Raw genomic sequence first — 14,128 nt, 5'->3', positions numbered from 1 at the left:
AAAAAAAAATCCTTCGCTTTTAAGTTTTGAATAGAACTTTCACTGCGTATGAAATGCTAGGTTACCTGTTATTTTCTTGTAATATGCTAAATGTTGTCATATTTTCTTTTATATTCTCTAGTTATTTTTGAAAGATCCACAGTCACAATGTAGTCCCCACTGAAAATGACTCTTTTATTTCTCTCTGGTCACTTTTAAAATGCTCTTTTCTCTTTCGCTAATTTTTGTATTTTTTAATTCTTAGCAATTTTGCTGGAAAATGTCCAAGCACATTTTTCTGGTATTTATCTTGTCTGATGTTTTAAAATCTTGATTCCATAGCTTGATGTTTTCTCATCAATTTCTGAAAATTCTAAGTTAAAATTTCTTCAGATGTGACTTCTCTATTCTTCCTATTGTTTTATAGGAATATACTTACATGGATTTTTAAATTTTCATTGTAGCACAAATATCTTTTACTTCCTTTGATGTATTTCCTATCCTTTAAGAGAAAATCTATTCTTCCATCCTGTTTCAGAATGAAGTACTAAAACTCTGACTACACATGGCTGAAACTTGTCTCCAACAGTTCAGGTTCCAGGATAAGCGGGGTTATTCAAGGTTCACTGTAATGCTTCCAAAAGTCTCCATCTTTCCTCTTTAATTTATTAGTTTCTTTGACAACAACTCAAGAGTTTCCTGTTGTAGTTTACAATTTTGAGCACCATCATCCTATGATCAGAGGAACGTAAGAGTTCACTGAGCTCATCATGCGACATTCCTCTCACTCTCCTTGTTCAACTCTTCTGCTTCCATTTCGATACCTACTCCTGAACTGGCAGCTGCTTGGTTAGACTTCTCTCGAGGTAACTCTCCTCATATTTGCCCAATGTGTAGCCTATACTCAGATGTATTGTCTATACTAACTGTCTAGTAGTATACTCATTTTGTAAATTCTAAGTTTTCTTCTTTTCTTATTCTTTTTAATGGTTGCTTGAAGCTGTCAGGCTCATATGCTGGGTACCAACTTGAAAGTTTAGATTTCAGATTTGTCCATTCTGCTTAGTCATATACTTTATGTCTAGTGCTTCCCTCCCCCCTTATTTTATATTATTATTAATTAATTTATTTATTTATTTATTTTGCAGAACCGGGGATTGAACTCAGGCCCTTGCGCTTGCCAGGGAAGCGCTTATTCCACTGAGCCATCTCCCCGGCCCCTAGAGAAAGAGTCGGGACAGGGGCGCGAACCGGCGACCTTGCGCTCCAGAGCCTGGCGCGGAGGTCGCCCCCCCCCCCATATTTTAGGAAAGGGTCTATAGCGTGTTTAGGGGCTCATTACTAGATCAGACTCATAGTGATCCGCCTGTTTACAGCCTCCCAAGTGCTGGGATAACAGGCATGCACCACCATGCCCAGTCTCAAATGCTGTCTCAGTGTGCCCCGGGGCGGGGCCGGCACAGCAGGCCCCTGTGCCTGTTTGCAGGCACTTTAATCTGCTGAGCTATTCTGTTCGTCCTACATCTATTCACTTTTTAATCTCTCAAATTTCCTCTCACTCTCCTTACTGTGAGTCCATTGACTAAATTCTTTCTTTTAAAGCTATACTAGGGGTGGTTAGAAAAGAATTTCAGACCAATAATTGTAAGTACCCCAGACATTGACTGCTCCATTTTACCCTTGTTACCATTTAAGAATACTTCTGCTAATTTTGTATTACTTTTGGTGATGATGAAGTAGCTCTGAGAAAACCCACAGATTTATTATGAATAAACTGACAATATATTCTTACTTCCATTTTGAATCAGTGTATAATTTATTTTAATCACTATTTATTAAATATACAATAAAACATAATCTTATTTTTTCCTTGAATTCTAAAACATGAAATTGTGAGAATATAGCACATCTAAAATAATGACCATATATACTTGTCATAATATTTGCAAACCAAGTAGTACAATGACTCTGAGGACTCAACCTACTGTTCACACTAAGCTAGGCATTGAGAGCCCACTGCAGCATCTAAGTGTGATAGGTACTATCTTTTTTTAACAGACGAATGTGCAATGAAGAGGGAGCCAACATCTTGTTGCGAATTAAATAGCTAATAAATTATAGCATTGGGAGAATAAACTCAAGGTTATTTTATATCTGTAATTCAAGACAACAGTCTTTAGCAATCTAGAACTTTGAAAGAGCTTCTCCCAGATAAGGGAAAGAATGAAGTGTCTCCCTCACTTTTGGTCAGGGATACTTTCATGAGCTGTAGGACACAGTTCTGCAACACATTTACTTGTGTTCACTTTTTTCTTCTCTTCTATTGTTGTTCATATGTGGCTTCTGAGATGTTTTCCAATTAAATAATGATAAGTGAAAGAAGTAAGAACTGGAATTAATTATAAATAAAACCTTTTCTCCCTCTAGAGAGAAGGAGAAAAATGTCATCAGGTGCGTTTGGCAGTTGGAAATGGTTTACGTAGTGATGTATGGATCCAATTTTTGGACAGATACGGAGACATTAAGATGTGTGAATTTTATGGAGCTACTGAAGGAAATATTTGTTTCATGAACCACACTGGAAAAATTGGATCAGTTGGGAGAACAAATTTCTTTTACAAAGTAAGTACAGTATTATTCTTCTAAAAGAAACATTCTGAAGAAGTTGACGACCCTTTCTCTAGACTTTATACCTATAAATTATAATTATTGCCGCTTTTTAAAAATTTAAGATCTTTTAATAAAGTAGTTGATGCCTGATGTTATACATTAGTTAAAGCCAGGTTCTTTCCCATTGTTTTACTCTCTAGCATGTGATTAATGACATATGTTTTTGTTTAATTTTAAGTTTAATCATATGATGGATGTGTAAATAGTAAACATAGGTCTTGATACATAATGACTCTTTTAACCTTCCTTAAGTAATTTCATCCTGCTGTTGCTAATTATCTTTCATCATTCATATCACTTCAAATTTAGCATAGGCTTCTAATATTGCTTTTCTTTAAATTTTTTAAAAACATCATTGATATGTTAAACCCCCCCAAAAAACTATCTTTTGAGATTAAAAGCTTGACAGCTGATTAACCAACAAAGAAGCAAAATATAGTGGAGAGATGTCCTTAACTGCCTTGGCAAAACCAACTCTCAAACAGATTTTGCACTAAGCATAATTTTTTAAAGAATAAAAGTGAAAATAAAGAGAAACACTGAAAACTTTATAAAGAAAAATTGATTTTGAAAACCTTAAAGGGGGCCGGCAAGATAGCTCAGCAGACTAAAGTGCCTGCTTAAGGAGAGCACAGTAGTCGGGGTTCAATCCACAGCATGCCCAGCTGTGCCAGCACTGGGATGCACTGAGATAGCAATTGAGATTGAACATGGTGGCGTGCGCCTATAATCCCAGCGCTTGGGAGGCTGAAAACAGGAATATCACTATGAGTCCAATCTATGTAGTGAAACCTGTAGACTCTGTGAAAAAACAAACAAACAAACAAACAAACAAAAACCTTAAAGGAAAATAAAAATATCTTCAGTGAGGTAAATATTTAAATAATAAATGAATTACTTGAACTATTAAGCATATACAAGTCTGGACCTCTAACAACTACAGAATACCTATTCTTGTTGAGCACCTGTAAAGCATTAATAAAAATTACTGCATCAATTAACAAACTGCAACAAATCTCAAAAGATTGATTATATGGATTGTATTCTTGTTAACAGTTTAATTAAGTTATAAATAATTGTTAAAAGACATTTAGTTAATCTATATTTTTAGAAAAATAATTTCTATGTTGCTATGGGTCAACAACAACAAAAAACCCTTATAATATAAACTGGAAGATATTATGAGTTGAATTATAATGAGAATGTCATATTTAAAAACTCAACTCAGCTAAGAATAGCTGAAAATTAGTTGAATGGAGCAAAATGTCTATCTGTAGGTTAATTTTTAAAATGTCAGCTAAAATAAACTCAAAGAAAAATAAAAAGAAAATGAGATAAAGCAAAATTTTGTGGAGTACAACAGTGAAAAATGTCAAAAAATATAATTTTTAAAGAATGAAATAGACTTTGACGAACAGAGAGAAGGTATAACTAATAACATCAGGAATGGAAAGGGAACATTATTACAGCTGCTTAGAAATTAAGACAACCATAAAAGGATATGTAGGATGAGTTCATATCAATAAATTTGAAATTATTAGGCAAATCGGACAAATTTCTAGAAAACTGCAAACTAAAGCACTAACTCAGTAATTATCACACTAAATAAAATGAGTTTGTAACTAAAACATTTGCCTATTCTCAGACAGCTTCCCCGTTGAGTGTACGAAATATTCAAAGAGAAAAGAATTTCAGTCTTAGAGAACGGAAGCCAATTTCCAACTCACTTTCTGTCCCTACACTGATACAGTGGAGAACAAATGTTGACTGGGGCATTTCCAAGTGCCCATGAATAAGAAAGGCCTTCATTAGGCAGAGTTTTCCCCTCCTGTGTACGTCCTCAGTGACCAAACCTAAGCCTTCGCGGATTTCAGAGCACCCCACTCAAGCCTTTTTTGGAATTATACTTGAAAAGACCCTTAAGAATTTCGTGGTGCAGATTTTGGCCCTTTAGTTTTTATGGGATCCTTATCTTATTTAGTTTTATACTAGAAGATTTCTGTGTAATAAACTCCCTATATCAAAGAACACCGGGCTGGAAAAAAAAAAAAAAAAAGGACTGGATTTTCTTGTGAGAGGTAAGTTTTCATTGTGTGGAAGTGGTTGATGCACATAGGCCTTCCCACTGCAGTGATGCCTCTTTCCATCGCCCTGTCCACTGAAATCTGGAGCACAATGCACTAACTTTTTAAATTTAAAGAGGGAACAAATCACTTTTATTTCAGATTCTTTTAGTATGGTGAAGGCCTTGTTTATAGATCAGAAATGCATTTGCATTCGCATCAAAGGTATTTTTGGAAAGTAAATGTTAATCTTGCTAAGTCTTGCATCCCTTACACTTAATTTTCTCAATTCATCGCACTATTTCCATTACAAATTTGTGTGTGAAGTCATTCCAAAGAAATATCTAATGCGTATGATGAAAGTGATTTCATTCTAAATACTTACTGGAGTGTTTTACAATTTTCTAATGTTTTAAATTCTTCCAATCAGAGTGCAATAATGACAATTATTTACTCCAACTTTTTTGGAAAACTTTTAATTTCCAATTAATTTTAGTTTAGCTTTTTCTGGTTTATAAAAGGAAAAGAGTTGTGCCTAATACGAGACAGACTCTAATCTGTCTTTGATTATTTTTTCATATATTATGTGGTTAAATAACAGCTAATCAGAAGAAAAGTTCTAATAGTTGCTTTTTAATTAAATAGGGGGATTTGATGAGTATGAGTCTCATGGATTTAAACCTAATAGAGGGCTATGGTGATTAGCCTCCTAACAGAGAGACTGTTAGAAGTGAAGGAGAAAGATTAGTCAGCACCACAGAGTTCTTAAAATTCAAATGCCTTTTTTTCATGCTGTACCTATTGTAAAGGCTTACAAACCCAGAGGTACTGCCATATGTAAGCCTAAGGTAAACAATGTAAAAACTCTGGTGATAGCATATTTGAAAGACAAATTCAATTAAAAACCATGATCAGTTTTTTGGAATGACTGCTCCAAATAATTTGGAAGGGATAAACATGACATTTAACAATGGCATAAGCCTTGAAAAGAGAAGAAATTACATCTAATAAAAAGTAGATGAAAAATATGAATAAACATTAAAATAATAAATACCTAAAATAACCAAGAAATTTGAGGAAAACGTTTTTCTTTGGGCTCAAAATATTACAGCATTCTCTTTAAAAATAAGAGCCCCAAGGAGACTTTTCTAGAGTAGACATAATTCAATAAAAGGGCTTAAAAATAAATATGCTTAGCTCAAATAAAGAAGGAAAATGAAAATATTAAAGAAATAAACACCACATGAAAAGACTTGAACCCAAAATGAACCATAAAGATTTTCAGAGAGCAAAATGGATGAGATTAACAAATCATTAATCCAAAGTTAAGAGAAAAAGCAACAAACAAACAATAGAAAGCAAAAATACATTTTGAAAATATAGACAGTGTTCTAACATGTGCAGAACTGACATTCTTGGAGGAAGAACAGATTAAAGAGAACTAGAATTATTGTAGTTATAATGGAAAAAGTCTTTAAAACAAAAACTTGAACCATTAGTGGAAAAGAAAACAAACAAACAGAAAAAAAAAAAAAACCCACTATATTCCAGGGAAAGAAATATAGCACAAGATGATCACTGGAAAAGTATTTTCTGATGAAATTATTCAACAGAAATTAAGGAAGCACAGGGAGATGCTGAGGTGTCAATGCAGAATATGTAGCATGGTTGAAGATGGGAACAACTCAGGCCTTTCTCACAACAAAAATAGAATGCATAAAGATGGACAAACGTAAGGACAAGTTTTTACCTAAGGATTTTCATTTTGTCTAAGTTGTCCTTAAAGTATAAAGACAATAGAAGTTTTCTCAAAATGTGAAGGAATCAGAGAATATAACTCATGGATTTATAAAAATGCAATACTTAGCCATAAAATTCACTGAATGAAAAATACTGGTCACCCAAAGTTAAACAGAACTTAGAAAGAAGGAACAATTTTCAGTTGAAAGGTGAATATTCCTCTCATCTCTGACATCAGTTACCAGTTTTGGAGTCCCTTAAGTTCATATTCAATAATTCGAAGATTCATAAAACTCAGTGAAATCCATGATAGTCAGAAGCTTCCACTTATCACAACTAAAGGTTGTAGATTCAAATCAGTCAAGGAGGAAAGGTGCAAGGCAAAATCCAGGCAAGAATGAGGGGAACGGTTTTCAGATGTGCTATCCTATGACATTAGAACACATCACTTTCCTGGAATTGAGATGTGACAATAGACACAATTCCCTACTTGTGCTGCAAGTGGGGAAAATTACCAGACCCTTGGCATCAAGAAGCTTTTGGGGGGCCTGATCGTACAAAGCTCATTACCTGGTCCCAGTTTCATCACCTGCTTCTCAGAGGTGACAATGGGTGACTCAAAGTCCTTACTGCTGTCATCTTGTTACTTTGGCTCAGAGACTCCACCCAAATTATATTGTTATTCTGTGGTTGGTCCAAGTCTGTTAGACCAACACATTCCTAGAATCTCACAAGGATTGAGATATTACTTCCCAAACTGAGGGTGATAGATAGACCTCTTTCTGAGCAAGGGTAAAAGAATTTTGTAGAAATTCTTTTCTACAAAAGAACTGATAGTACACTTTGAGTGTTAGCTATGTCTACTTAACTTTGATGTATTTTTTACATTTCTGTGTGTAAGTGATATATGTATATGCAAATATATATGAATATGCAAATACACACAAGTATGGAGGGCAAAAGACACAGTGAAAATAGATTTCTTGGATAATGAACCTCAGTCATGCACATTAGTACTGCATTCATCTAAAAGAAATAACTACGAGATTGATATCACATGTCTAGGGAGATTTTCTGAAATCTAAAGCATGTTGAAACAGGAGAGAAAAGAATGAATAATGAAAAGGGCTCAGTTTTTATTTGGCCAAGATGATGAAGCCAGTTCTGGAACTTCTGGAGTCTTTAATCAGCCATTCGGCAAGTGGCCAGTGTCATTTTATCACAAATACAAAGGCCAACAAAATGAATGTTTGTGTTTTAATAAAGAACATTTATGTCCTTTTCCATTGATCCTAATCTTAAAATACAATAACATTACTTTTGTCCCCTACCTAGCTTGTTTTGATGCTTAAATTTAGCATGTGCTATAAGTGTTTGACATATAGTAAGTACTCAATGGATATTAGCGGCTCTCATTTGTATTTTTTTGGGGTGGGGGGCGAAACCAGGGATTGAACTCAGGCCCTTACTCTTGCCAGGGAAGCACTTATTCTACTGAGCTATCTCCCTGGCCCCTGTATTTTAATGTAAATAATGAATCATGAAAATGTGCTGATTTTGCCAAGATTAATTATCAGAAATGTTTTGGCTAATATTAAGTAACATTAATACCCTTACCTCACTAATCTTATTTCTCTTTCCCTGCTTACTTGTTCTCTGTTCCTTCTGCCTCCTACTTTTTCTTTTGTTTTCCTTATAAATTTCACTCATTTTATTTTATTAACTCCATGTTTGCTTACTATTTCTAGAGAGTTTAATAAGATTACTTGTTTAGTTATCAGTAAAGCCTCAGTTCGCTCATAAACAAAATGCGAAGGTTGGTCTAAACCAGTTTGCAGTTCTCTCCCATGGTCAGAATTTAGTGGAATGACATGTCAGCATAGCATGAAAATAAGGGTATCTCAGGGCCAAAGTAGCTGGAAATACAGGGGCATGAGGGGGGACATTCACTTAGCTCAGCTCCCACTGTCACAAGGATGGACCGACAATGTTGCCATCTCTCTCGGCAACAGTTTATAGAAGTACTAAATGTTAGCTTAGGAACAACAAGGTGAGAGCCCTAGATGACAAGGCCCAAGTGATTATCAAGTGACTGTGCTCTCTAGGCATTTGGTGACTTTTCTGGAAACTGTAGGGAAAAAATAAACAAATCATGGCACTCTCCTGGTTTGTTTTTACTTCTAGTTGATTTTTCCTTTACAAAAGACGGTATGAATGACTCCTCTCACCCATAGTTAGAAGAGGATGTAAATAACTGCTTGGTTTGTGTCTGTATCTCAATAAAATTCATTCATAATTAAAACTTAGTTATGTTTTTCTAAAATAAAATAAAACACAAAAGAAACAAATAAATGCCAGGAAAAGAGTGCTACTTGGTAGCACCTTCAGTTGTGAGTTTCAAGTATTTAATTTTTTGTAACTTATTTTATTAAAGCCATACCCTAGTTACTTCATCTGAGCATAAAATCAATTATTAGATGTTGTGGCACAAATAACTAAATGTTTGTTCTATTCTTCATTTTGGTTTCACAGCTTTTTTTCAGTTTTGACTTGATAAAGTATGACTTTCAGAATGATGAACCCATGAGAAATGAACAAAACTGGTGTAGCCGTGTGAAGAAGGGTAAGACTCACGTTTGAAGATATCTCCTTAAGCAAAGATTCTAACTTGTATATAATTAGTACTGAATTTGAAAGGAATTATTAGTCATAATGTGTAATTGGACTTATTTGGCATTTTAACGCAGGTAGGACAGTTGAATTACTTATTAGGTATTTCTAATTATTAAATTATTAAAATTTAAAAAGTGATTATTTAGCTAGTTTGCTTTATCTACCACTTCCAATTGATAATGATGTCATGTGTCCAATGTCCATATCATTAAGCAATACGCTATTCTGGATATAGTGAAAAGTCAGGCCAACTTGAATTTAACTCTTGGCTTTCATATTTATAAACTGAAACCATGCGAAGGCTGTTCAACCTAATTTTTTCATATATGAATTAAAGATAACAACATTCCACGTGGCTGTCACTGACCATCAGATAAGGTGTGTGAAAGGCCCTGAGCTTGTTCCCTTTCTCTGTTCTTTGTCTATCACCTCTTTTCACAAGATAGACCTACAATTTGAGTCTACAAATGTTAATTAAGGAAAGTACCCAAATTAACAACATATAATCAAATGTAAAATGAAATGAAATGTAGAGACATGCACTTAGAAGTTCAGTCTCAATAAAGCAGTTCAAGCTTGCTGTTCACTGCCTTATAGTGCCTCAAACTGCACTTCAGAGATGACTTCCCTAGTGTTTTCTGCAGTGTGGGAAGATAGATTGCAAAATTGTAGCTAATGTTCTGGTAGCTGACAGCCTGAAAAATGTAAGCCATTGTTATTTTAAAAAATTCTCCAAATCCTGACTTTCAAGCCTGTAGGCATCAATCAAATGTTCCTCTAATTCAACTCTGCAGACACTTCCAATAGAAAAGCAATTTCTAAAGAGATTACGAAGAACTTAAAAACAAAATTTTTTTCAAGAAAAACCACAAGTGCTTTATTACAATTACAGTAGTATCTGATATTGGGATTGGAATCTCAGAACTATGCATATTGTCTCAGAGGTTCTTAAAATGCTATGTGACCCCCAAATATTGCTTTAATATTTTAGAATTCTCATTATAAATTACTCCATTTTTTTCATGAAAACATTGTGTCACAATTCGGGTTAATTATGCCCAAACAAGGATAATATGAACACATTTGGACTTATTATGTCTAATTATTAGCTCATCAGAGAAGACACTCACCTGTGTCCTAAAATAGAAAAAAACAAAGAATATTGAGTCTTTTGAAGACTCAATAATCTTCCTGTCAAGAATTCCCAGCATAGCATCACAGGCTAATAAATTATTTCTAAATTATTTCTAGTATCAGAGAGAATGTTTTGTGGGACCTTTGCCACGAAATCATGGAGACTTGTATTTGAATTCTAGGGCTATTTGTTTCTCTGACAACTTAATTTATTCCTCTGGGAACTGCTTCCTTCCTTATAAAATAAGACTTAGGACTTTCAAATGATTTCTGAAAAGAATAAGTAAAATGCATGTTGCAAGGAGGTCATGGAGGTATCCAACAGATATTCCTTCATCGTTTCATTAGAATTATTAGAGTTGGTATTATATTGCAGTCAATATTTCCTGCGTTGAAATCTATGTAATCCAAAATGAAAATAGCAATTGGGCTATCAACTCAGAAAGTTAAAGAATTTAGTATACCTTTCCTTTCCTTTCAATTCCCTTTTTGTTTTTTTCAAATTTGTGTTCTTGGTAGTCCTTGAGAGGATGTATGGGTGTCTATGCTGAGAATAGGAGAGGTCAAATATGATAGAAATAAATTCAAGGAAAGTGAGATGAGCAACAGTGACTGAGTTAGACAAGTTTAATTTGGATACATTTTGCTGAACTCATGCACCTACAATATTTGGATGGCAATGGAATCTCCATCTCTGACAAAACTGAACAAAAAAAGATGATATAAATGAAGGACCATTTTGTATCTGTATATACAAAATAGGATAGATATATAGCTACTTTCTCTTAATTCAGTAAGAAGAAAGATCTGTACTAATAGTGTTTGGACAGGATATTATGTCTGCATCTTGTGCTATGAATGACTACCACACAGACAATACGCAATGTATTAATTGTTGTAACTCTCCTACCAACCTGTTTTGAAGCTGTCACATTGCAATTTTTTCTCAATAAAATTAATTTTAAAAAGAAAAAAGAAAAAAAAATAGATACATGTAACAGTACTTTTCATCACACAGATGTTAAAATCCCCCTTCCTCTTGCAGGAGAACCTGGACTTCTTGTGTCTCGTGTGAATAAAAAGAATCCCTTCTTTGGTTACGCTGGGTCTTATAGGCACACAAAAAATAAATTGCTTTTTGATGTTTTTAAGAAGGGAGATGTTTACTTCAACACAGGAGACTTAATGATCCAAGATCACGAGAACTTTCTTTATTTTTGGGACCGTATTGGAGACACTTTCAGGTATGAACTCTGCCAAGCCTGACCTGATCTGTAATTGCTGTGCTTTTCTGGAAACATTGGAGACGATATGTTCTTTCGCTGTGAAATCAGACAAAGCCCTTTTCCTCTGTAATGCCAGCCCACCTAAAAACTTATTGATCATCTATTGCTAGACTGAACCATAAGGTAAAATTCAATAACAAAAAATTAATGAATACTTTAGTGTGTATCAATAAGCCCCCTTTTTTTAGAATACAAAACTTCCAGATAAAGTTGAAGTGCAAATAGTACTGTTAAACAGAAAACCAATTTGGTCAAGGTGGTCTAATTCTTCTAGTGAAAAATAAAGTGAAATTTTTTTCTGTCTTGTATTTCTTTTTTTAATCTCCTAAAATTATTTTAGGTCTATACAATTATTTTGCTACAGTAGTCATTTTTGGGGTGTATTATACAGCATTTTACAGCAAGAATTTTTACTATGAAGGCTTAGGGAAAATAATTTACACCAAAATCTAGATGCTGATTTTGCTGACTTAATCGACAAAGTGCTTCTTCAGAAATGATCTTTGATTTGAAAACTAGTCATTTTTTATCATGAGGTGCTTGCATAGAACCAAATGCAAGGCATTAAAGCTAAAAGCGTGTGACTAATGCTTCCAATACAGGTGTATTAATGGAATTTGTTTTTCATTTAGGTGGAAAGGAGAAAATGTTGCAACCACAGAGGTTGCTGACGTTATTGGAACATTGGATTTCATACAGGAAACAAACGTGTACGGTGTGGCTGTGCCGGGTATGAACAGACTTTTGATTTTGAAAATTTTTCAGAGTAAAATATACGAGTATGCTTCAGTTTTTAAGTTATTCTACCAACTCAGTTTTTAATTGTTAGCTATTAAAAGAAACATCTTTGTCTTGGCAAGTGACATCCTCGACTAAGCTAAATTCATGGGCACATTAGGACAAATATACTAAAATGTATTTTTAAACAGAGCCTGAAAAATTTGTTAAGTGATTCACTCACTGGTTGAGAATTGTTGAAGCTTTTTTTTTAAATTTTTAGTTTTTTGTTTTGAGGACCAAACCCAGCATTTCCAGCTTGCTAGGCAAACATTCTACTGCTGAGCCAAATCTCTAGCCCCCTAAAGCTTTTCAAGTTCCATTATTTTTGTGCATTGACTAGGGCTTGTGAATAGCATTAGAAAAGAATGTTCTAGTTAAATATTTAATAATGCTAACTTGTTCTTTTAAAAACTTATATTTTGAAAACATTTAAAATTTGCATGGCTTCATACAATTATATTGTAACATATAATATATATGTATTTCATGATAGATTATACAAAATGACCAATTTGAAGTCACAGCAAAACTGTCTTTTTTCACTGTCCTTTTTTGTTTTTAAGAATTGAAAATATTTTCCAGCTAATGCACATAAAAGTGGGAGATACGGGATGAGGAGTGCTTGAATAGGGGAGCATAGGAAGGGATGTTTACGGAGTAAACCATCACTGCGTACTAGGGAAAGGTTGCAGCATGGTCTGACCCCTAAGATCAGGCATGAGCAGGGAGGAATGTATGGAATTAAGGAAATTCAAGTTCTTAGTTTTAACTTAAAATGCATCCTTTTTGCATCAATGTATAAAATATCCACTCCTATTGGAATATATTTGCATTTAAATAAGTATTTTCTTTCATAGTATTTTTGCTAGTGGTAGTAGTATGTAAACTATTAAATGATTGGTAACTTCAGTTGTGCATTCTGTGTATTTTATTCTTGTACCATACACGATTAAAGATAGATTATGGATTCCCCTATTCTTTAATTATTTCTAGGGAGGGGCACATACTAATTAATACCACTGTTGCATTGTTATTACACTAATAATTTTAATGCCTCTGTAGAAATGAATATGTTAACAGGACTTTAATTCATCTGGCATTTACATTTGATTCCATATCAAATTTTCTTTCAGGTTATGAAGGAAAAGCAGGAATGGCTTCTATTATTTTAAAACCAAATAAGTCTTTAAACTTAGAAAAGGTTTATGAGCAAGTTGTAACATCTCTACCATCTTATGCCTGCCCACGATTTTTAAGAATTCAGGTAATTCTGCAGTCTAACTCAAACCTAAGATCAGAAACCATGACATGGTTTAGCAACGATATATTATATCCTTTAGATTAAGTGATACCTCTGTTCAGGAGCTTAATTCTTTCCATGATTCTGGTCGCAAATCAAATTGGATAGGAACTCAATTAAATTCAATGCCTATTTTCATTACTGACCTGGTGGGGAAATTTGATTCAGTTCTTTTCCAATTTGGTTTCTGACCAGAATTGTGGATGACTTTGTGAACTGAGGTGTCATTGTACACTTTACTTTATTAGAAAATGTGAAGAATAATCACAAACACAGGGCATAGAGTTTAGAGTTTGTGGTATTTGAAGTCTAAATAAGAAATATATTTGTATATATATTTGTCTTCATCTTGATTTTATTTATTTGTTTTTGATACAGGTTCTTGCTGTGTCTGTCTTGATTTTAAAATCACCTTCTTCTTCTTCTTCTTCTTCTTCTTCTTCTTCTTCTTCTTCTTCTTCTTCTTCTTCTTCTTCTTCTTCTTCTTCTTCTTCTTCTTCTCC

At 33.9% G+C, this 14,128-nt stretch overlaps 1 protein-coding gene across 2 annotated transcripts in view; it reads left to right on the top strand.

Moving 5' to 3' along the window:
- The window catches only part of Slc27a6 (solute carrier family 27 member 6), a 67,734-nt gene that overhangs the window by 44,755 nt on the left and 8,851 nt on the right, over positions 1 to 14,128 (top strand). For both annotated transcript variants that reach the window (XM_023715260.1, XM_004631314.2), the window contains 5 exons: positions 2,407 to 2,601; positions 8,985 to 9,075; positions 11,305 to 11,503; positions 12,178 to 12,275; positions 13,459 to 13,589. In XM_023715260.1, the coding sequence (XP_023571028.1) occupies positions 2,407 to 2,601; positions 8,985 to 9,075; positions 11,305 to 11,503; positions 12,178 to 12,275; positions 13,459 to 13,589 (714 nt within the window). The remainder of the gene's footprint in view (positions 1 to 2,406; positions 2,602 to 8,984; positions 9,076 to 11,304; positions 11,504 to 12,177; positions 12,276 to 13,458; positions 13,590 to 14,128) is intronic.

The sequence above is a fragment of the Octodon degus genome, unplaced genomic scaffold (assembly GCF_000260255.1).
Source record: "Octodon degus isolate 3935 unplaced genomic scaffold, OctDeg1.0 scaffold00040, whole genome shotgun sequence".
NCBI lineage: Eukaryota > Metazoa > Chordata > Mammalia > Rodentia > Octodontidae > Octodon > Octodon degus.
The sequence above is the reverse complement of the archived record's forward strand: the minus strand, read 5'-3'. Positions and strand labels throughout refer to the sequence as shown.